The sequence below is a fragment of the Haemorhous mexicanus genome, chromosome 5 (assembly GCF_027477595.1).
Source record: "Haemorhous mexicanus isolate bHaeMex1 chromosome 5, bHaeMex1.pri, whole genome shotgun sequence".
NCBI classification, from domain to species: domain Eukaryota; kingdom Metazoa; phylum Chordata; class Aves; order Passeriformes; family Fringillidae; genus Haemorhous; species Haemorhous mexicanus.
This window is the reverse complement of record NC_082345.1, coordinates 16087473-16109102: the sequence shown is the minus strand read 5'-3', so window position 1 is coordinate 16109102 and position 21630 is coordinate 16087473. Positions and strand designations below refer to the sequence as shown.

Below are 21630 nucleotides of genomic sequence, written 5' to 3'. Positions count from 1 at the left end.
ACATGACTTGAGGCCATTTCCAATGGTCCTAAAAGCCACAATCTTTCTCCTCACTGCTTCTTCATGTGCTCTTGCCCGCTGACCTTTGGGGCCCAGTGGCGGGCACAGGAGGTGCTGCTTCTGCTGCCCCTTGATTTAAGGAGAGGTAAGGGCAGCAATGCTGGTGCTAACGCTGAGGATGGAGCTAGACTGACTTATCTGTTTGTTGCTGCCTTGTTAAAAATCTCTTCCACTCCATCCCTCCCTTTTGCCAGAAGAAGCAAGGAATGAAGGGCAGGAGAGCAGAGGGATTGCCTGTCCACAAGCAGGATCCACTGGGAGAACTGAGCAGGGCAGAGCCAGTGTGGCCTGTGCAGGGTTGGGAAGCAGCCTTGGAACTCCCTTTACAAAGGCAGTTCTTGACCTTATTGTCTGCATCTGCCTCCTGAGCTCCCCTGCATCCATTCCTTTCCCACCCTCCATCCGTCCTGCCAGGCTACGCTGCCATGAACAATGGGCCAGGCTCTCTGCAGAGGCAGGTGGTTGGTTTGGAAAGGCAGCAACTGCCGGCTCAACTACTGGAAGACTGAGGCTTGTGTTTGGTTTGGGGGAAGGACACGTTGTGTATCAGGAGAGAACAACTCCCCTCATGATATCCAGCTGTCAGTGGACAGCAGTTCCACACAATGACTGTTGAAAGGGCCCCAGGGATGGTCATAAAGAACACTGCTATCTCCTCCTGCCAGGCTTTGAGTACGTGTCTCATGTCTCCTGTTGACAGTGACCTGGAGTTTTAGAGGGTGACAGATGAGTTCTCTAATGGTGTTCCAAGAGTTTGTTGTGCATTGCTATGAAGGTGGGACACACCTGTGAAGGAAGGCTCATACTCAGCTGCCTCATCTGTCAGGTTTTTCCTCTTCTTTCCTTCCCTTCAGATCATGATGGCTGTCTCAGGAGAGCAGGCTCTGGCTGGAGAAAGAATGCTCAGGATGCCCAGCTGCCTCCTAAAGCTGACCAGGGTGGTGCTGAGCCACAAGCCCTGTGCCCTGTTTATCCTCATCTTTGTGTTCGTATCCTTTGCCTACATCAAGTTGTACTGGGGCATTGAGGAGGACCCAAAGAGCCACGGCCCCACCTACAGCTTGTCTGCTGAGATCGGCTGTGCTCACCATGTGCCTTCTCCCCTCATCACTGCTGGTGGGCCCTCTCCTTCCGCAGGAAACGTGTTTTTTGTGGAGACCTCGGAGCAAACTTCCCCAAGTTACCTGTTCTTGTGCTCTGTGGAGTCAGCAGCCAGGTCACACCCCACGTCACGGGTCGTGGTGCTCATGAAAGGCTTGGCCAAAGGGAACGCCTCCTTGCCCAAACACTGGGCTTTCTCCTTGCTGAGCTGCTTCCCCAATGTGGAAATCCAGCCCCTGGACTTGACAGAGCTCTTTTCTGGAACACCTCTGGCACAGTGGTTCCTGCAGCCTCAGCGGCAACAGGAGCCTCATTTTTTACATGTCCTCTCTGACGCCTGCCGAATTGTCCTCATGTGGAAATTTGGTGGCATCTACCTGGATACAGACTTCATTGTGCTTAAGAACTTACAGAACCTCACCAATGCCCTCGGCATTCAGGATGACAGTGAACTGAATGGGGCCTTTCTGTCCTTTAAGGCCAAGCACAAGTTCATGGAGCTTTGCATGCAGGACTTTGTGCAGAATTACAATGGCTGGGTCTGGGGGCACCAGGGCCCAGGGCTCCTAACTCGCGTCTTCAAGAAGTGGTGCTCCCTTGAGACTATCAAGAGCATGAGCTGCAAAGGTGTGAGTGCTCTTTCCCGAGAAGTTGTTTATCCTATTCCCTGGCAGAACTGGAAGAAGTTGTTTGAGGCAGTCACTGCCTTGGAGCTTCAGGAGCTCCTTAAGAGCACCTATGCAGTGCACATATGGAACAAACTGAGCCATGAGACCAAGTTAGAGATCCCCTCCCAGGCTCTCCTGGCTCAGCTCTATTCCCAGTTCTGCCCTGCCACCTACACAAAGATGAAACAGGACTCTGAAGAGTTGTCAAGGCGTGCAGTGTGACCTGGGGGCCCTTGGCTGCAGAGATATTCCCCAGGCTGAAGGAAACCGAGTGCCTTTGACCTTTCCCAGAGTTGGTTTCTAGACCCCCGAGCAGGTGTTCCGTGTGACAGCTTGGTGGTTTTATACCTGATATTCCTGACATTTCTGCCTCAGATCCTTTGTGTTTCAAATTTACAGCAGAACCTGACTTCAGCCTCTCTTGCTGTCCTTCACGAGACCTGTTGCTGCAGGGAAGGCTGAACCCATTCATCAGCATCCCTCAGCTGGTCCTGTCTTGGTGTTCTCCAGTGGCTCCTCCTGTGAATCCCAGCCTGAGCAGCCCCTTGTGATGATTCAAGAGCTGTAGGGACCTTGGCTTGCTCTCTGTGGCATTTGAAATTTTCACAGAATATTCTTTGTTGGAAGGGACCTGCAGCCATCTTGGGTCCAACCCCTGGCCCTGCCTGTGGACAGGACACTCCAACAATCTTGTCCTGCGAATGAGAGCGTCATCATTGGGGCCCTGAGCCCCCCCTGGGGATCCTGTTCAGTGTCTTGCCACTGTCTGGGGGAAGAACCTTTTCCTGATATCCACCCTGACCCTCCCCTGACACAGCTCCAGCCATGCCCTCGGTTCCTGTCCCTGGTCACGCAGAGCAGCGATCAGGGCCTGCCCTTCCTCTTCCCCTTTTGAGGAAGCTGCAGAGCTGCTGTGAGCTCTGACCTCAGTCTGCTCTTCTCCAGCTGAACAGACCAAGTGCCCTCAGCTGCTCCGTGTGTGGCTTCACTTCCAAGCCCTTCACCATCTCCAAAACCGTACTTTGGACACTCAAACAGCTTTAGATCTTTCTTTTATTGTGGCACCCAAATCCACACATAATATTCAAGGTGAGGCCGCCCCAGCCCAGAGCCTGGCCAGCGATGCTAGGCCGAGTGCCCCAGGACAGGGCTGTCCCTCCTGGCTGCAAGGGCACTACTGGCTCATGTCCAACTGGCCATCAACCCCTATTGTATTGCACTAAATAGTTTATTTAGTTGTTGTTTTGCACTGGGTTGGTATTTTGCACTGAATAGTATCATGGGATTCCCCTCTTATATCACATGGTCTTTCCCTCCCCAAGCTCTGCTGGTGGTCTCTTCCCAGGTTACTCCCTCCCCTCACCCTCCCATCCCTGATATCCCATTGGCTGTGTTCCCTCTTCTCTGCCCCCCTTCCCCTGGGTTTAAAATCCCCCCTTTTCACACAGTCAGTCTCTTTTTTCCTCTGGTCATCTTGACCTCCCTTGGACCCCCTGGAGTAATTCCACAATAAAGCTGTGGGATTTTTGGTCCCTAGGAGAAGAGCGCCTCAAGTCTTTCACTTTTGTCCTTGTATTGCTGTGAGGGGCCAGGATCCAAAGCTAGCCAGATTGGACCCGAAAGACCCCGAGAGATCAGCTTTACAAATCCCCAGGTCCCTTTCCACAACACTGCTCTCCAGCCTCTCATTCCCAGTCTGTCTGTACATCCAGGGCTGTCATATCCCAGGTGCAGAATCCAGCCCTTGCCTTTGTTAACGTCACACAATTGGTGATTGCCCAGCCCTGTCATTTGTCCAGGGCTCTCTGCAGAGCCTCTTCACCCTTGAGGTAGTCAACAGCTCCTTCCAGTTTTCTATCATCTGCAAGCTTACTTAGTATGCCTTTCTGTCCTGCATTCAAGCTTTTTATGAGGATTTTTAAGAGAATGGGGCCTAAGAGAGCACCATGTGGAACCCCAGAAGTGATAGGCTGCCAGTCTGCTGCCACCCAGATACTGTCATTCTTTGTGCTTGACCCATAAGCAAGTTGCTCAGCCATCACACGATGTGTTTATCTAGCTGTGGGCTGCACGCTGAGATAGATAATATCCAAAGCTTTACTGAAATCCAAAAAGATTACACCTACTGATGTTTTTTTATCAACTGGGTGGGTTACTTTAGCATAAAAAGAAATTAGTTTTGGAAAGCAGGACTTTCCTCTCATGATGTGCTGGCTCTGACCAATGACTGTGTTGTCCTTCAGGTGTTTTTCAGTACCTCCCAGAATAATGATCATCATCTCCATAATTTTAGCAGGCACTGGAGTGAGATTGACAGGCCTGTAGCTTCCAGGGTCATCCTTCTTGCCCTTTGAATACTGGGACCTCTCCAAATTCTCAAGACTGTTCAAAAATTATCAAGAGATGCCTCATGATGATATCAGCCAGCTCTTTATTCTCACATTAATCCTGTCATACCCCATAGACCTATAGGGATCCAGCTGGAGCAGCAGATCCCTCACACCTTCAGGGTTAACTCAGAGTTTATCATTCTCATAGTCACAGTCCTCCAGCTCAGGGTGCTGGGACCTCCTTAATCCATCATCAGTGTTGAAGACAGAGGCAAAGAAAGCATTAAACATCTCTACCTTCTCCATGGCCCTGTTTGTGAGGTGACCATCCTCATCCTGTAATGGGCTGATGTCATTTCAGCACTGCCTTTTGCCATTTATGTATTTTTAAACCCTCTTTCTATTGTCCCCCACATTTCTGATGGCTTCACCTGCAGTGGAGCTTTGGCCACACAAGTTCTCCCCCTACAGTGGTAAGCAGCATCTCCATATTCCTTCCACATCACCTGACTTTGCTTCCACTGGGCATACCCCTTCCTTTTTTACCTTATTTCCAAAAGAAGATTCCTGTTCAGCCAAGGTGGCCTTCTGCCTCATCTGCTTGATTTCCAATTTCTAGGAATTGCCTGTTCCTGTGCCCTGAGGAGCTGGTGCTTAAAAGGTGGCCACAGCCCTGATGGACCCCAGGACTTTCAAAAGCATTTTCCCAGGTGTGTTGGTTCTCAAATCTCAAAATCTCAAATTTTGAGAAAAAAACACCCTCAATTTTTTTCTCAAAATATCAAATTCAAGATTTCAAAAATCTGAAATTGATGAACCAAAACCACTACACCAGGGGACTTTACTTACTGGTTCCCTGAGCAGCCTGAAGTCGCTTCCTCCCATGTCCAGGGTTGAAGTTTTGTTGGCACTTTTCCTCCTGTCACCAGATATTTTAAACTCGATGGGTTCATCACCGCTGTGGCCAAGACAGCCACCTATCTCCACTCAAGAGGATCATATGATCCTCTCTGTTGACAAGCAACAAATCAAGGAGGGAGGGATCTTTCTGAGTCAGCCCTCTTAGTACCTGTAGCATGAAGTTGACATCCAGGTGTTTCAGGAATACATAGGGAGTATATGAAAATTGTGTTAAAGAAAGAATATTTTACGGCCTACTGTGGATCTGATGAACATCTCCTCACCTAAATGTGTTCCCTGTGTGTCCAGGTCATTGTATTGTAATAATGCACTTGAAATTAACCTCTTATGGAATGAGAAGAGATTAAAACATCCTGGAGTTCTGCCTGTGCCAAATCAAAGCCTCTGTCTGGAAGGTAAAGTGTAAGCAATGTGTAGTTATTGCTTTTTTAGATATGCAGTGACTAAAAACTGAGAGAAATTCGTGTATCAGTTTTAATAGAACCTTTTCCTAAATGCCATTATTTGCTGAAAAGTACAGTGCTATCATGCCAAAGGGAAGACTGACGTAATTTTGATGTAAATTTAATGTGAGCAGGAGTATGTTTCATGGTTTCTGAGTGTCACAGCACACTACTGATTAAACATTCCACTGCAGACCAAAAGAGACGGAGTCATCAATTTTTACTTGAAATTAATTTTATAAAATACCATATTAACTTTGCTGTCTCGTCCTGTCTACCCCCCATCCACTCCTCCTGTCTCCACCACTCCTCCTTTCCCTCAATTTAAAAAAAGGAAGTTTTCTGCTCACTCCACTAATCTTCACTAGTGGTGCTGAGCAGTACTGGATATGCTGTTCCAATGTGGTGCCCATGGCGCCAGACAACCATCTGTAGCTCACACTCATTTATCTTCACTGTTTCACGTGTGACTCTTTCTTCAGACAGCAGGAAAATGACTGTGTAAAGGGCAAATTCAAACTCCGGGCTGACACCAATAAAGGTGCTTCCAACTGGCTTGACTGAGCCCTTCCAGCTGAACTGGATGCTCAAAACTTGGTCATCTCTATCAGGCTGAAAGCATAAATGAAACAACAGAATAATGTTCAACACAGCTGTGACTGGACAAATAGAATTTCTGATTCCAGATTTTTGAGAGCTTTGTAAGATTTAGTCATCCTTGGTGTGCCTGGGTGCTATAGCTGGGCACAATCTTTTCCCTGATCTCTGGAGCATACATGACCATTTATCCCAACTAAGCCTCAGCAGTGTTGCAATTCTGTAAATACCAGCACTACTTTTTAAAATAGATTTTGCAAAAAATGAAGCTGGAAGACATGTCATTGTTCAATCTTATACACAGTTATGTACTGTATATACTTATTGCTGTTCAAAACCCTGAGCCTATGATTGCATTATTACACTTGTTTCATCACAACTTTTATTTCTGAATCCATTTGTTTTACTTGCAAAGGCCCCCAAAGGCTTGTTCTTACCCTGGTTTTGTTCTTCCGAGCTACGTATCCCTTTTAATCAATCTGGTTGCTCTTTTCCTGAAGGTAAAATTGCACCCAGTTGTGCAAACCTAAGATCTCTTTACCATGCCTTGTCTCTCCAACAAAAACATGTTCAAAACCACAAGAATCAGGTCTAATGAAGAAGAAAAAAAGACACAATAATATATAGGTATTTTATGTGTTTCATAGAGATGTAGAATGGTTTGGTTTGGAAGGGACGTTAAAGGCCATCTCATTCCAACCCCCTGCCATGGGCAGGGACACCTTCCACTATCCCAGGTTGCTCAGAGCCCCATCCAGCCTGGCCTTGGACACTTCCAGGTATGGGGCAACCACAGCTTCTCTGGACAACCTGTGCCAGGGCCTCACCATCCTCACAGAGAAGAATTTCTTCCTCATATCCAATCTAAACCCATTCTCTGTCATGCTGAAGCTATTCTGAAGCTGTCTTCCAGTTCTATGTGTAGCAGATGGAACTCGGGCTTACATTTACCTAAATCAGAATAGCACAGAGATTATCAGTGCCCACTCCCATCAAACATACCTGTCTCCTTCTTTCCTGGCATAGAGCTGGAACCAGATTTCATAAAGCTGATGTTTGAAATCAGCAAGGTTTGGCCTTGCTAGGTTTTTTTTCAGCAGATAGTCATGAGCTAGCTGAAGGGTAGAAAACCAAGATACATATACAGTTTACTTTTTAATCAGTGTTTTCAGTGACAAAAAAGATCTGTGTTACTCACTCTCATGACTTCTGTTGCTAAGATAGCATTAAGGAAACAGTTGTTTTCAACTATTTCTTCTGGAGTCACTACTTCTGCTACACCAGTTGATGTCTCATAGTTGTCCGATAAGGAAATAAAGGCTGCAGAAGAAGAGAAACTTTCAGTCTGCTCATATGCCTGATCCAGACAATAGAGTGCCGTCATAAAAAGTCACCATAGAATATGTCTTGACAACCCTTAGAGAAAGCCATTCCTTTATATGTCAGATTCTACTCTCAGGTATACTGTTAAGTGTAGGCCTCAAGGTGACTCAAGGCCAGATCACTGCTGTACTTTTTATAGATGCTTTCAAAGATAAACAGCTACTGAGCTTCGTTATGGAGCCAAGTGCTGAAGTAATAATGACCTGCCAAAACAAACCACATCTGCCCACCACAGTTATAGACACAAGCTTAGGACCTTGAGCTATGCTAGCACAAGGTTTTGTGGGCATTATTTCAGTAGAGGAATAATAGAGCATAAACCCATATCAGATGTCTTGAGCTTGAGAAAAATTAAGGAAGGAAACATTCATAGACATGGCTGAGGTATAGCCCCCAACAGAAATGCAAGACCTAGCTGTGGATCTCTTACTATCTGAAAGGGCTTGAAAGTTGTGAGTAAGGGAGCAAAGATGAATTTGGTGTCTTTTTGAATGCATAGAATCATAGAATGGATTGTGTTGGAAGAAATCTTAAAGATCATCCAGTTCAAACCCCCTGCCATGGGCAGGGACACCTTCCACTATCCCAGGTTGCTCAGAGCCCCATCCAGCCTAGCCTTGGACACTGCCAGGGATGGGGCAACCACAGCTGCTCTGGACAAACTGCTCACCATTATGTGCCAACTGCCCTCATAGGAAAGAATTTTTTCTAAATTCTAATCTTAACCTCCCCTCTGTCAGTGTGAAGCCATTCTCCCTTGTCCTGTCACTCCAGGCCCTTGTCAAGAGTCTCTCTCCATCTTTCCTGTGGGCTCCCTGCAGGCACTGCAAGGCCACAATGAGGTCACCCCAAAGCCCTCTCCTCTCCAGGCTGAACAATCCCAATTCCCTCAGCCTTTCCTCCCAGCAGAGCTGCTCCATCCCTCTGATTCCCTTGGTGTCTCTGCTCTGGCCTGGCTCCAGCAGCTCCCTGCCCTTCCTGTGCTGGGTCCAGGGCTGGATGCAGCCCTGCAGGGGGGGCTCAGCAAGGTGGGGCAGAGGGGCAGAATCCCCCCTGCCCTGCTGCCCTGGGGCTCCCGGTGCAGCCCAGCACAGGGGGGCTCTGTGTTGGGGCAGGGCCAGCTCTCACCCACAGCACCCCCAAGTGCTTCTGCCAGGGCTGCTCCCTGTGCTCAGCCCCAGCCTGGATTGATCCCAGGGGCTGTTCTGACCCAGGTGTAGCACCAACACTTGGTATTGTTGAACCCTGTGAGATTCCCTTGGGCCACTTCTCGAGCTGGTAAGCGTCTCATCCCTTTTACTTTGTAGTGGAAGAGCCAGAGAATTCAGATTTTGCCTGGGGCACAAGAGGATGTTCCTCCTGAGGCTCAGGTTCAGATAATCTCCAAGCAACTGTTACAAAAACTCCCTTCAAATGACCTGCAGTCTGATGATCCTCACCACCACCCAAATTATATACAATGTTATATTTTAGGCAAACATGTTAAATACAGCACAGATTTTTTTATATCGCATCTACCATTAACAAAAAGAACAGGTCTCACTTGCAAAAGTTTTTATGCTCCTCAGGCGTTCTTCGCATAAATTGTGAAACAGATGTCTGGTGCGTTGTCCTGGACAGCACTGTCCCCTTGCTGTGCTGGACCTGCTTTTCCCTAGCAAAAATGGAGGAAAACAAGGAGTAAGATGTCCTTAGAGGAGACAGTGGTGCCTTTGTGATAATCAAACCAAACCCCATAATGCCATCAGGATTCTTTGCTATGAATTGTCTTCCTATTAAATGAGAGACAATATTACAGAACTGCCAGCATAAAAAAAAGACAATCTCTGACATCTCTAAGAGCCTGAAATTTCTGATTCCTCAGAGATGATTGTAATGGCCCATAGTTCAGTTCTGCTCAGTAACCAGCTATTATACTATATAAATCAGAAACAGAAGTAATGTAGAGCAAGGGCTCCCTCCCACCACAAATAAGTAAAAAGGAGATTTGGGTACCTTCTGTGTCTGCAATTTTAAGGAGGCTTTCCTGATAATTTTCAAATTTCTATTCCACAAAGAGCTCTCTCAAGGAAAGAAGATAGAAGATGAGTAGTAGCTTGTTAACACAGACAAGAGGTACTAGAGCCTTATTCTGACAAATGGAGAAACCATATAGGAGAATTTTTCCCCACACACATTTTGGCTTGAAGTAGGTACCACTATTTTGAGTTTATCAGCAACAGGAAATTATCTGTTATAATATGAAGCACCATTGGAATGAAGTATTTAAGTAACATCAGAATAAAGTGAGTTCTTGTGTGAGTACAAAACTGGATTGTGAATATTCTGGCCTGTTGCAGTTTGTGGCCAAAACACACGGTCATGTTTGCACTGCACTGAGCTAGTAAGGAGTGAAATGGCTGCTTATGAAATCTCTCACTCCTTCTTCACATTTACCCGGGACTGGAAGCAACAGTCCTGAAATCTTCACCCACCCCTCTCTGCTACTCCCTTCTCTCCCAGAGATACAAAGATACCAGGAAATTTGAGAAACCCAGGAATTTCTCAAATTCCTCCCTTATTCCCCTAGAATGACTTGGGACCTATCTCCCTTTCTCCATCCTTGCAAGTCACCCACACCACACACACAAGCTGTCATTCACACACTGAAACACACAGGGTGGAGCAGAACATCTCTAGTGCTGCTCAAAGTGTGGTTAACACTGAATTCAGACTATTTCTCAGGGTGTCATCTTTTGGGGTCTTGAAAGCCTCCAAAGATGGAGATTTCACAGCTTCTCTGAGCATCCTGTTCCTTTGTCTTTGTTGAATTTCATGATGTTCCTTCCTTAGCATATTCCTCCAGCCTCCCTATGTCCAGTGGAAGAGAAGCCCCGCACCTGAGCATACCAACTTCATCACCACAGTTTGCTGTCATCTGCAAAACTGGAAGGGTTGCACACTAGTTGTTCCTTCTCCAGCTCACAGATAGAGAGATGAAATATTACAGGACCCAAGACAAACATCTGAAAGACTCCACTTGTAACCAAGGTCCAGGTAAGTGTGAACCATTTGTGTTCTTTGTACCATTCCCTCTCCTAAGGGATGCTTTTCCCACTGGACATGACAAAGCATAGGCAACTTTTTAAGCAAAAGGCCCTTTTGCAGGCACCTTTTCCTGCAGCACCACCTGCCCTTAATCCTGACTTGGCAATTGGTTACCTGCACATCAATTGTGTAGTCTTTCCCAGGCCTAAGGCGATGAACATCTGCATCCCACATCTCACTGAAAAGCTTAGAAAGTTCACAATTTGGGGCCTTCCTGCCAAGAAATACAGAAGAATGCATGTAAGGCACAAAAAAAGGCACGTGCTGTTATTTCTGCAAGTCACTTGCAGAGTCTTCTAATGCCTCTCCATGTTCTGGATATCAGCCTGGCATCAAGTTTCTCTTTCTCCCCACACCTTCTTGTAAAAACCACAATACTTATGGTCCACATTCCTTTTTAAAGAATGCAGGTAACTTGTAAGGAAACTTGAGTCTTCCCTTAGACTGTCAGACAACAAAGTTCTTGTTGATAAGTTCCTGTGGTTTTCCATGCAATGAAACAAAAAAGAAGATGGTGGTGTTTCATTCCCAAGGATTCTGTGCAACCAGAGGCAAGCAGGAGATTGTTCCCACCATGCAGCAACACTGCCAACAGAACAGGAAGCAAAAAATTCTCCCTATGATGCTTTTCTCACAGCAATCTTATAAACTCTTCCCTTCTTCCTTCAATCAAGATTCCTCACAGAATGTTTTCCTTTGCCATGGTATTATCCTAGCATAAAGGTAGTGGTGACAAAGGGTAAGTAAGGCTTTAAATGCCATGTCTGCATACAATAAAAATCCCTCATGCACTGATCTGTGATGCACATACCTACCCAAGCTTCTCCTTCCCTAATTTTTAATGGAGTCTTGTCCTGCATAATAGTGTTCAGTTTTCAGAAGTCTGTCCATTCGTCTGTCAACAAAATTTAGGTAGGGTTGTGCATTGTTTTTGCATGGCCTGGTTTTTGGTAGCTGGGGGGGCACAGAGGTGGCTTCTGTGAGAAGCTGCTGGGAGCTTCCACTGTGTCCAGCAGAGCCAATCCCCAGTGGCTCTGAAGAAGGACATGCTGCTGGCCAAGGCTGGGCCAGTTAGAGGTGATGGTGAGGCCTCTGTCATAACAGATCTAAGAAGAAAATCAGCACAAATTTGGCACAGTTCTATTCCTAGCCAGAGAAGAGGAGGAACTGAGAATATGTGCGGGAAACAAGATGGTGACACCAAGGCCAGTGCAGAAGCAGGCGAGGAGATGCACCCAGGCACCAGAGCCAAGGTTCCTCTGCAGGCCATGGTGAGATCATGATGAAGCATCTGTGCCCCTGCAGCCCACAGGGATCCACAGGGGATGCAGAGATCCATCCACATCCATGGGGGAGGTTGCCATGCTGGAGCAGGCACCTGGAGGAGGCCATGATCCAGTGGAATACCCGCTGGAAAGAGGGGGCCCTTGATCCTAAGCTGGAACAGTCTGTCTTTGGAGGACTGCACCCCATGGAAAGAGAGACCCACATTGCAGCAGTTTTGGGAGGACTGTCTGCCATGGGAGGGACTCACTGTGCAGCAGTTTTGGGAGAACTGCTGCTTGTGAGATTTGGACCCACACTGGAGGAGTTCATCGAGAACTGGTGAGAAGGAACACCACAGTCTCACAGGGGAAAGACTCCTCTTCCTGAGCAGCAGCAGAAGGTCTTGGGTGATGAACTAACCAAAAACCCCCATGCCCTGTCTCCCTGCACTGTTGGTGGAAGGAGGGAGGGGCTTGGGGAAAAAATGTGTTTTACTGGCTTATTTTGCTTCTCATTATCTTCCTCTGACTCTGTTGGTAATAAATTCACTTTGTACTTTTAAGTTGAGCCTGTTTTAGCCTTGGAGTGTTTTCTCATGGTCCTTATCTCAACTCATGAACCCTTTGTTCATTTTTTTTCTCTCCTCTGCCTAGTTGTGGTAGGAGAGGGTGAGGGAATGATTCTTGTGGGTGCCTGGTATTTGGCCAATGTCAAACCGTGACAGGTTGTTATTGTGATGAAGCACCCAGAGGTAGCTCCAGTTTCAAGTACCTTATGTCCACACTAAGAGGGGATTAGGACAACAGAGTGGAGAAAAAGAGAGGTTGGATTAATCTTTAATTAACTGACAGTGGAATCAATCAGTTACAAACCAACACATGCATCAAAGACAAGGGAAGAACTGCTTGATAATTTTGAATTCTCTTCCACAAGAGATGTTTTTCAGAAAAGAAGAAAAGTACAGAAATCTGTCAACAATTGGTATTTCTTTCAAAAAGCTCTTGGAGCAACCTGCTGTGATTTTAACAGCTGGTTTTCCCAGACTGAAAAAAGGCACAGCCCAGCTCTGAACCTCTGATTAGTGTTATATCTTCTCCTTCTGTTCTGCCCAGGATAGAGATAACTCGCTTTCCTGGGCAGAACAGAAGGAGAAGACATAACACTAATCAGCACTAATGGCAAATTCCGTGCTCTCTAGCAGGAAGAGCAAACAAAGCTCGTGGCAAAGGCACAAGGGCAGGGCAGATAACCATAACTACGGCAGCTGCCACACCTCAGCCTGCCTGCAGCTGTGGATCTGAGTTGCTGCGTTCCTGAGCCACGCTGGAGGCACAATCCATTTTCCCTCCAGTTCTCTGGTACTTTGGGATAGCTGTGGATGGGAAATCTAAAAGATCAATTGAATTTTTAACTGGGCTTGAACACGTGTCAATACCTGAAGAAAGGAAAAAGATTTAAAAATCTAGTGTGTAGGAGCTAAAGGACATGTTCGTTGCCAGGGTTAAACAGGAATGTGAAGGAAGAGTTGTGCTAGGAACAGGTATTTGCATGGATCTCACAGTGGAGAAGAAGGAGGCGGTCACAGAGGAGCTTCATTCAGCCTTTGCCCAAAACCCAGGCTCTGCTTGTGCAGTCAGTGGGGCATTGTCAACAAATGAGGCCCTTGCTTGATGTCCCAGGGAGCTGACTCAGCAGCCACCAACAGCAGCAGTTTTATTTATTTCCTGCCATGCTTCCATATTCTTTCTGGAGTCTTACAAAGAGCAAGCCCTTCTTGAAAGAGCCTACAAACCAACACCAAACAGAAAATTGCTCACTTCAGCAGCTCAGCTGAAGGCCCAGGGACAGGACTGGTGAGCTCACAGAACAGTACTGGAGATGTTTTTCAAACTTTAAGCCTTTACCTTGGACTGCCCTAATTTTATTGGATCACTTTTGTACTGCATTCTGGACCCTCCTGCTGTCTGCTCCTCTGTATCAGTTTATCCTGTTTGAGAACCATCATATTATGTTTAATAGAGATTTTACTTTGGAAGGAACTACTGCTGGTGAAGAGGAGTCTGCTGCCTGCTGAACATCCAGGGTATGTGGAACATTAGGGAGGGTGTCATTTGGGTTTTATTATAATATTTTTGTTCCTCAGATCTTTCAGTATGTGTATATTTTGATAACAGTCACCTATCTAGGAGAGATCTATCATCTCTTTAATACCCACTTGCTCTCAGTCTGCTCTTAGCAGATTTGTCCTGTGTTTATAAAGCATAGTTTGACCTTTCCTCCTTTGAAATATTATGAAATATCATGAGCTCAAGGAGTCTACTTAGGAGAGGGTAGCAATAAGAGTGTACCTACAGATTTTAATCCTCATTCTTGTTCAATAAGTATACTTTTCCTAAATGTATTTCTCCATTCAGGAGACTTGTCCCAAAACTGAAATCACTAAATTTTACAAGGTAAAAGCCTTTACTGTCCTTTATCTCTTCTAGGTGTTACCACAATATCATCATGGACTTTTCCTCTCCTTTTTCCTCTCCTTTAGTTTCCAAACAGAGAGAGCACCTGTTTATGCTGTAGCTGAAGACTAAAAACATATACCCTTGCCAAAGCAAAAAACTTGTCTAGCAACTTATACAGTCATCTTGTAAAACTCTTTCTGGACAGTATCTCTTTAAAAAGGGCCATAAACTTAGCTTACACATGCAAGGTGAGGCAGTTTAAATGAGAAGATGCCCAACACCTTCATGCAAATCCATGACACACCAGCATGTAGGTAAGGTTGTCCTGGAAAACGGTATTGCATATTTTCTCCCTGGTTTTCAACACAATGGCATGGGTGACTCAAACCAGAGATTTTTATCATCAGTTCTCAGTCCTTTCCCTGTGTGAAAGCTCTGAGCTGCTAGATTTATGCTTGCACACAGAATTAATTTTTTCTGTGCAAGAATTGTAGCCAATTGGATTTTGTCCAGCTGGAGCCTTGCTTGGATGTGCTTACATGAGCAAAGCACCACCCCAGGAAACAACACTCAGTCTGCACTTTTAAGAGCTGAGAAAACCCGGGAGAGGCTTTTTGCTCGATGCACCAGCAGTGTGTTTAGAGCCAAAGAATCTAACATCTCCATTTTAGTCTTCATTCTACCCAAAACAATGCTCCAAGAAGAAGATGTTATTGCTATAAATCAGAAATTATTCAAGACATGAAAAGAATTAAAGGTCAATGGCAAATAATGTGAGCAAGTCAACAGTGTTAGAGCTAGAAGAACAGGTATTGCAAATGGGTCACATGAAGCCCTGCAAATAAGGTCTGATTGAGCACCTTCTCCAAAGTAAATTTACTTTCAGAGATCCTTTCAACAATATGCAATTTTATACAGCCTTTAACCTTTATATAGAGAAGAAAGGGATTTGGAACACCTGATGAGCAGCCATTTACAAGAAGTATCAAATAATTTAAAAAACTTGGTTCAAATATTGTGAAATACATGCAACAGCTTTTATGGCTAACAAGATAGAAACAATTCTCTAGATTTTCATCTTGTGCCAATAGCTACGTCTTCTATTTGAGTCCAGTGATTCCCCCCCCCCCCCCCCCCCCCGTAAAGCTGGTATTTAAAATATCAAAAGATACATAAGGCAGTTTTTGTATGTGGAAAGGAAAAGGCAATGTCAAGGGGCAAACATGAGAGTGGAACAAACTCTCAAGGTCCTGGGCAGGCAGCTGATGTTTGAAGAACTGATTCTGAATTACCAGCTATATTTAAGTTGGTTTTAGCTATATTTTAGCTGTTTTTTATATTTAATCTGATTTAACATTATTTTAATCTAGTGGTTCAGTAGCCTCACCAATGTTTTACACAGTAGTGAGTCAGTAAAACAGAACAGAAAGAGGAAGAGGGCTCTTGCTGTGCTGCATGTCATGTAATATTCACCCTTTTACAGAAAAATATATCCCACCCCGCCTACCCTGCCTGTTAGAGGAGAATTAGTATGATGGTCTCTTACCCACTTGTCATGCTGGGAAGAAGTTTTTCTCTTGGGAAATACTCTGAGCAGGGAGAAGGCAGCCAGAACTCAGCCATCCTCCCACAGTCCAAGGCTCGAGCTGTGCTCCCCTTCCACTCCTCTTGCTTGCTGAGGACTGTCACTCAGCCTGGCAGGAAGGCACAGGAGAGGCAGGAGGTGCCAGTTCCCACAAGAGTCTGAGGACAACACCACAACTCACACTGCTCTCAGTTCAGGAACACTCACACCAGGAAGTCAGAGGCACCTGTAGCGGGATCCTGCCTCAATTTATCTTGCATCATGGATTATTTGCCAAATGGATTTTATGTCTCTGGAATAAGTTTTAGCCCAGAAAGAAGCAGTGCAAGTCTGAAAGCCTTGAAATGGATGGGACATTCTAGTCCTGTTATTCTGTATCCAGTTATTATTTGACAGTAGAAGGGAAGATGATAATTAATCTGAGATTTAAAAAAATCTAAGGTGGTGAAGGAAAAAAACCCAACAAATGCATCTCTATTTACAGCTGAAACTGCTATGTGTGATCTTGTGAATATTAGGAGGTGATACAAGCAGGAAATGTTTTAGAAACAGAACTTTGCAGAACTTTGCATGTGCCACTGGAAGCAAGTGGTGGCAGGTGCTGATGCCTGTCCTGGGAAGCTTGCATTTATGATGTGTCTTAATCAACCTTCAGATGGTTTAAAGCTTATTGTTGTTTGGTTGGTACTTGTGACATCTTCTTCATCATCATAATTAATTTCTGAAAAGCATAGCTTTAGGTCTAAACTAGGTATATGTATATAGAGAAGCCAGAATGGCTTGATGCTAGCTACCACTCATAGAAGTGGTTCTGCACCTCTGGTCCATGAACCCCTTCAAAGAGTCAATTTAGGGCCAAATAAAGCCCCTGGTGGTGAAGACACACAAGACTGCATCGGGAACAAGACATGCGGCCCACTTAAAACACTTAGAAGTGAAGCTTCCTTATGACACTGGTAGGGGAAATTAAAGTATCTCAAAACTGAATATCCTTAATTTCAACAGAAATTTTCTTTACCATCCTTGGTTAGTATTTATTGCAGTTCAGGGTAAACATGGTAAATGACAAAAATCCAGTGCCCTGGATTTGTCAACTGCACCAGTTTATCAACTGAATGCAGGAACTCTTCTTCTGTGCTTTCATTTAAAATACAAAAGCCAGTGGGCATATTCTGTCTATTAAAAAAATGCAACTTCTTTACTCACATTAGGAGAAAGAGCCCAGATGGGAGCCCAGGAAATTTTCACTTACAAGCAGCATCATCACTGGACTCAATGGTTTAAGTAAATCTTTAATAAAATTACAGCTCAACAGCATCACCAGCGATTTCACAACCAACTGTATACTTGTATGTCTTTGAAAATTTCTGGTTTTGATTTGGACACTGATATAAGAAAACTGCAGAGATCTTGAGAAGAATGAAAGAGTGTGTTTGCTGACAGAAACTAAACTGATCAAAGGCAAATTAGATCAGTACAGAATCTGGGTCATTCCCAGGTCTAATGCAGAAGAAGAGAGTGTGCAGAGAGCAGCCTTGGTATCCACATGGGTGTTATTATATTGGCTTCCTCTGCAGCACAGCCCAGCCAGTGCTTTGTCAAAGCCATTGCACAGGACAGCGGACATGGGTTTTGTGCAAGAGTTGAGGCAAGGCAGCCTCTGTGCTCTGTTCCTCTTTTTCTGTCCCAAGGGAATGGGGAGAGTGTTTGGTGCTGTCTCACTCCCACACAGCCAGCATTTCCAAAGGAGGGCAAAGAACTTCTAGAAGAAGTTCTGCCTGACAAAACCACCGCCTCAAGCATCAGATGCTGACCTTTGCCAACATAAAGGATCAAGGAGATCCTGGGAATAAAACATGTTTCTAAAGCATGCAGGCATCTGTGCATTTCTGGCCTAAATATTTTACTTTTTCAGCCAAAGTGGCCAATGAATAGGTGTTGGTTTGTCACCTCTAGTCTGGTTCTCACACTTCCCTGGGGAGAGAAAGAGTTATTTAAACCTCTTTGGTTAATCTAGAGAGGTGTGAGTGAGAGCACTGAGTTTTACAGGCTTCCAGACCAAAGCAGGCAGGGCTCACATCAGCACAAAGGGCACATTTGGGCTGGATAGGCTCTCAAGGAGACTGAGTAAAAGCTGCCAGCTGGAACAAGCACCCTGCAGATCTACAGCACGCTCAGTCCTTTCCCAGGAAAAGGCAGAGCGGACCTTTGGTCACATTCTGCACAGAAAGAGGAAAGTTTATCAGACACTGACGATGCTGGACATTCCCGTGGGAGCTTTGGCTATTACTGCCAAGTCCCCACAAGCTGACCCACACAGAAAGGCAGTGGAGACAGCCTGGGCTGGTCAGTTGGAAGCCAGTGAGGTCAGAGCAAAGCATGGGTACACTGAGGTCTCCACTCTTCCTTAAATATTCAAGTTGGAGTCTCTCCTGCCAGATTTTTTCCCAACAAACTCCAGGATCCCTGTGCCTGTCTCAGTTATCTCCCTTTTCCTAAGCCTCACCCTCTCAGTTCTGGAGTCCTTTTATGTAACCAGTGGTGTTACAATCCCTGCACTTACTGCAGAATTTCTGGTGCAGCAGCTGTCATCCTGAAAGAGAAAATTATCAGGATTAAAGAGCCAGGCATGCTCTTGTAATAGAAAAAGCAGGAATAAATATCCACCCCTGCAGCTAAATGTGCATACCTGGATTGAGACACAACCTTCTTAGCATTAGGTTGGTCTGTTAATATTCTTTCACTTCCCAGTGCTAATTCCCAAGTTTAATAAGTTAATCATGATAGACTTATGTTCTCACAGCCAGATGAGCCAGCTGCACACTCAGCAAACCACGAGGATGAAAGAAAATATCTGCTTGGGCACAGAGGGGCTCTGCACCTCTGTGTGAGCCTAGGGGATAAGGAAAGACTTTTTTTTATTATTTTGTTTTTAGGACTGCCAAGCATACACCTTTCTTGATTTTGTAAGGAGAAACTGTCTAGGAATCATTGAAGCATATTGTGAAAACATAGTATGTGAAGACATATTAATTGAAGAGATTTGAAGTGCTTCCTGTTTAGCATAGACACAAAGATACATGTGGCTATTAGTCACTAATTTTCACACATTGGTGTAAACCAAAATTTAAAGGAGCCTGGTTGAAACAGTATCTTATTGCACAGCTCAGTTCCAGTGTTTTTTGGATAAACATTCTCATTAATTAATCCTTAAAGCTAATATAACTGGGATTGTTTAGCCTGGAGAAGTTGTGGGGTGACCTCATTGTGGCCTTGCAGTGCCTGAAGGGAGCCCACAGGAAAGATGGAGAGAGACTCTTGACAAGGGCCTGGAGTGACAGGACAAGGGACAATGGCTTTACACTGACAGAGAGCAGGTTTAGATTGGATATTGGGCAGAAATTGTTCCCTGTGAGGGTGGTGAGGCCCTGGCACAGGTGCCCAGAGAAGCTATGGCTGCCCCTGGATCCCTGGAAGTGTGCAAGACCAGATGGGGCTCTGAGCAAGCTGGGATAATGGCAGGTGTGATTGGAACTGGATGAAATTGGCAACACCTCAAACCCACGGCAGTCTGTGATTGGTGAGCCAAGGAAACGAAGCGCAGCCGTGCGCTCGGAACGCGCAACCCTCCCACAGCTCCGGCCCAGCCCTGCGGGCATGACGGGACGGGGCGGGGCGGGGTGTGACGCCACGGGACTGGGCGGTGCTCAGCCCAACTCGATGTGTGACGTCACGGGGCGGGGCGAGACACGCGTAGTTGATCGCGGTGTGTGACGTCACGGGGCGGGGCGGGGACTGCACTGTGTATGTCGTCACGGGGCGGAGTAGGCCTGGCGCGCATCATCGCCGAGTGGGGCGGTGCCCGCCGTGTGTTGGGGCAGCGATGGGGGCACAGCTCAGCGTGGTGAGTGCAGAGGGGCGGCCGGGAGCGGGGTCCCTTCCTGCGCAGCCCCGGCCCCGCCCGCAGCGCTCCGGGGCGGGGCGGTGTCCCGGGGTGTCCCCGCTGTCCGGGGACCGCGCGGTGCCGGGAGCCCCGCGGTGCCACCGCGGCGCTGCGGAGGCTCCGGGGCCGTCCCGCGGCTGCCGCGCCCCGGGCGGTGTTGTGCCTGTGCCGGCTGCCTGGCCGGACGTTTTGCCCTCCCAGCTCTGCGGTTATCTGTTCTCGTTATTGTTACTGTTGTTATTGTTGGGGGCTCTGAACGCTTGTGGTGTTTTCCCCGTCGAGATAATTTCAGACTATAGGTTTCGAGTGGCTGTGAAGAAGAAATTCTTCCCTGTGAGCGTGGTGAGGCCCTGACACTGATTACCCGGAGTTGTGGCTGCCCCATCCTTGGCAGTGTCCAAGGCCAGGCTGGATGGGGCTCTGAGCAGTCTGGGATAGTGGAAGGTGTCCCTGCCTACGCTGTTGGAACGAGATGATCTTTAAGGTCGCTCCCAACACAACCATCCCCGATTCTGTCTATGAGCGTGCTTGCTGAGCAGCGGGTCTGCAGCGCTGTCAGCTCTGCACGCATCGCTACCCTCTTTGCTCAGCTGCCTGTTACAGTTCTTTGCTCCGGTGCTCAGACACCCGTTTCTTCGGGTTTGTGAGAGGGCTGGGTGGAGCTGGATTCAGCATGTGCTCGTTTGGGTGCAGCTGCTCATAAGGTGCATTGAGCAGGGGAGATGAGGCTAAAGCTGCAGAAGTGAAGAAAACCCGTTATCCTCTCGTTGATTTCTGAAACAGATGAGAAAAATCTCTTAGCTGCCATTACTTTAGAACCAAAGTGTTTGAGGCCGAAGGTACAGTGTGTCTCATGCCAAGGCAGGGTTTGGTTTGTGTGTTTGTAGGGCAGGGCAGTGCTGGGGTGTCGAGCTGCAAGCCTGTGTGTTGGACTGTGCTGTGCTCACCACACCCCGGCACTGCACTCTCCATGGCTTTTCTCTTTGTTATCACACAGAGCCCTTTTTCCATTAATAAAAATTCCTGCTCTCTTACTAATTCTGCCTTGTCTGTTCGCAAAGATTTGTGCAGCTGGGAATGATGAGTCACAAGGTCCCCATTTAGTGATTCCCAGGCCTTGTGGTCAGCCTGTTGCTCTCTGCTGCTGGAGACCTGATGCTGTGCAGTTATCTTCATTTATATCTTGGTCTGCCCTGTGGTGAGAGTATATAGGCCACTTTTAACCCAGAGAATGTTTTTCTTAGCAAGCATGGCTTTTTGTAATCATGCAGCTTTCAGTTCTTCCCCTTTTTTCTGCACACCTGGCGAAAAATAGCGATAAATAGGGCCTGGCGATAAATAGGGACTAAAATAGCTTTCTGAATTAGGGGGTGTGCTGTGTCTTTTCAGGCCAAATCTCATGAGACTTTTGCACTGATTGACCATGAATAACAAATTGCTTTCCACGATGTTAGCGCTGTGTTAAAATTATTTCTCATTGCCTGACAACAGCAGCTCTGGTTTTTTGTTCATTTGAGATAGCCACATTTGGAAATGAAATTGTTTTAACTTACTAATGTCTCATTTGAAACACCTGTTGCAAAGTCAGCTTGCTATTGCCTCCAGACCTCATTCACATGTTAATTTCTCATTAAGCAGATTACTTGCTGCTCTGTCACCTTGAACAACTTCCCTCCCTCTGCCCTTTCTTGTGACTCAATAGCAAAATTTCTTCCCAGAGCTGCAGTAATCTGATGGATCTATGAGAGTTAAGGAGTAATTTTCCTCTAAACTTCAGCTTTTTCAGAAAC

At 46.3% G+C, this 21630-nt stretch overlaps 3 protein-coding genes across 26 annotated transcripts in view; 2 read left to right on the top strand and 1 right to left on the bottom strand.

The window, feature by feature from the left end:
• Positions 1-12423, top strand: part of A4GALT (alpha 1,4-galactosyltransferase (P blood group)) — a 35278-nt gene extending 22855 nt beyond the window's left edge. For 18 of the 23 annotated variants that reach the window (XR_009486464.1, XR_009486475.1, XR_009486469.1 and 15 more), the window contains 2 exons: positions 915-5475; positions 10336-12423. Coding sequence is in view for 1 of the 23 variants with exons in the window: in XM_059846083.1 (XP_059702066.1) it covers positions 915-2051 (1137 nt within the window). In the remaining 22 variants the exon portion in view is untranslated. Of the gene's footprint in view, positions 1-914; positions 5725-10335 lie in introns of those variants that run through there. The other 5 variants (XR_009486465.1, XR_009486474.1, XR_009486473.1 and 2 more) reach the window with 5 other exon arrangements.
• Positions 5725-16132, bottom strand: LOC132327182 (poly(U)-specific endoribonuclease-like). The gene is given in 8 exon segments (XM_059846085.1): positions 5725-6135; positions 6558-6711; positions 7123-7235; positions 7319-7440; positions 9047-9106; positions 9109-9157; positions 10705-10804; positions 15859-16132. Coding segments are annotated over 8 exon segments (933 nt in total). The 5' UTR covers positions 15936-16132; the 3' UTR covers positions 5725-5877.
• Positions 13151-21630, top strand: part of LOC132327183 (NADH-cytochrome b5 reductase 3) — a 23769-nt gene continuing 15289 nt past the window's right edge. Inside the window, exon 1 of one of the 2 annotated variants that reach the window (XM_059846087.1) lies at positions 13151-13939. Coding sequence is in view for 1 of the 2 variants with exons in the window: in XM_059846086.1 (XP_059702069.1) it covers positions 19781-19801 (21 nt within the window). In the remaining variant the exon portion in view is untranslated. Of the gene's footprint in view, positions 13940-19658; positions 19802-21630 lie in introns of those variants that run through there. The other variant, XM_059846086.1, reaches the window with a different exon arrangement.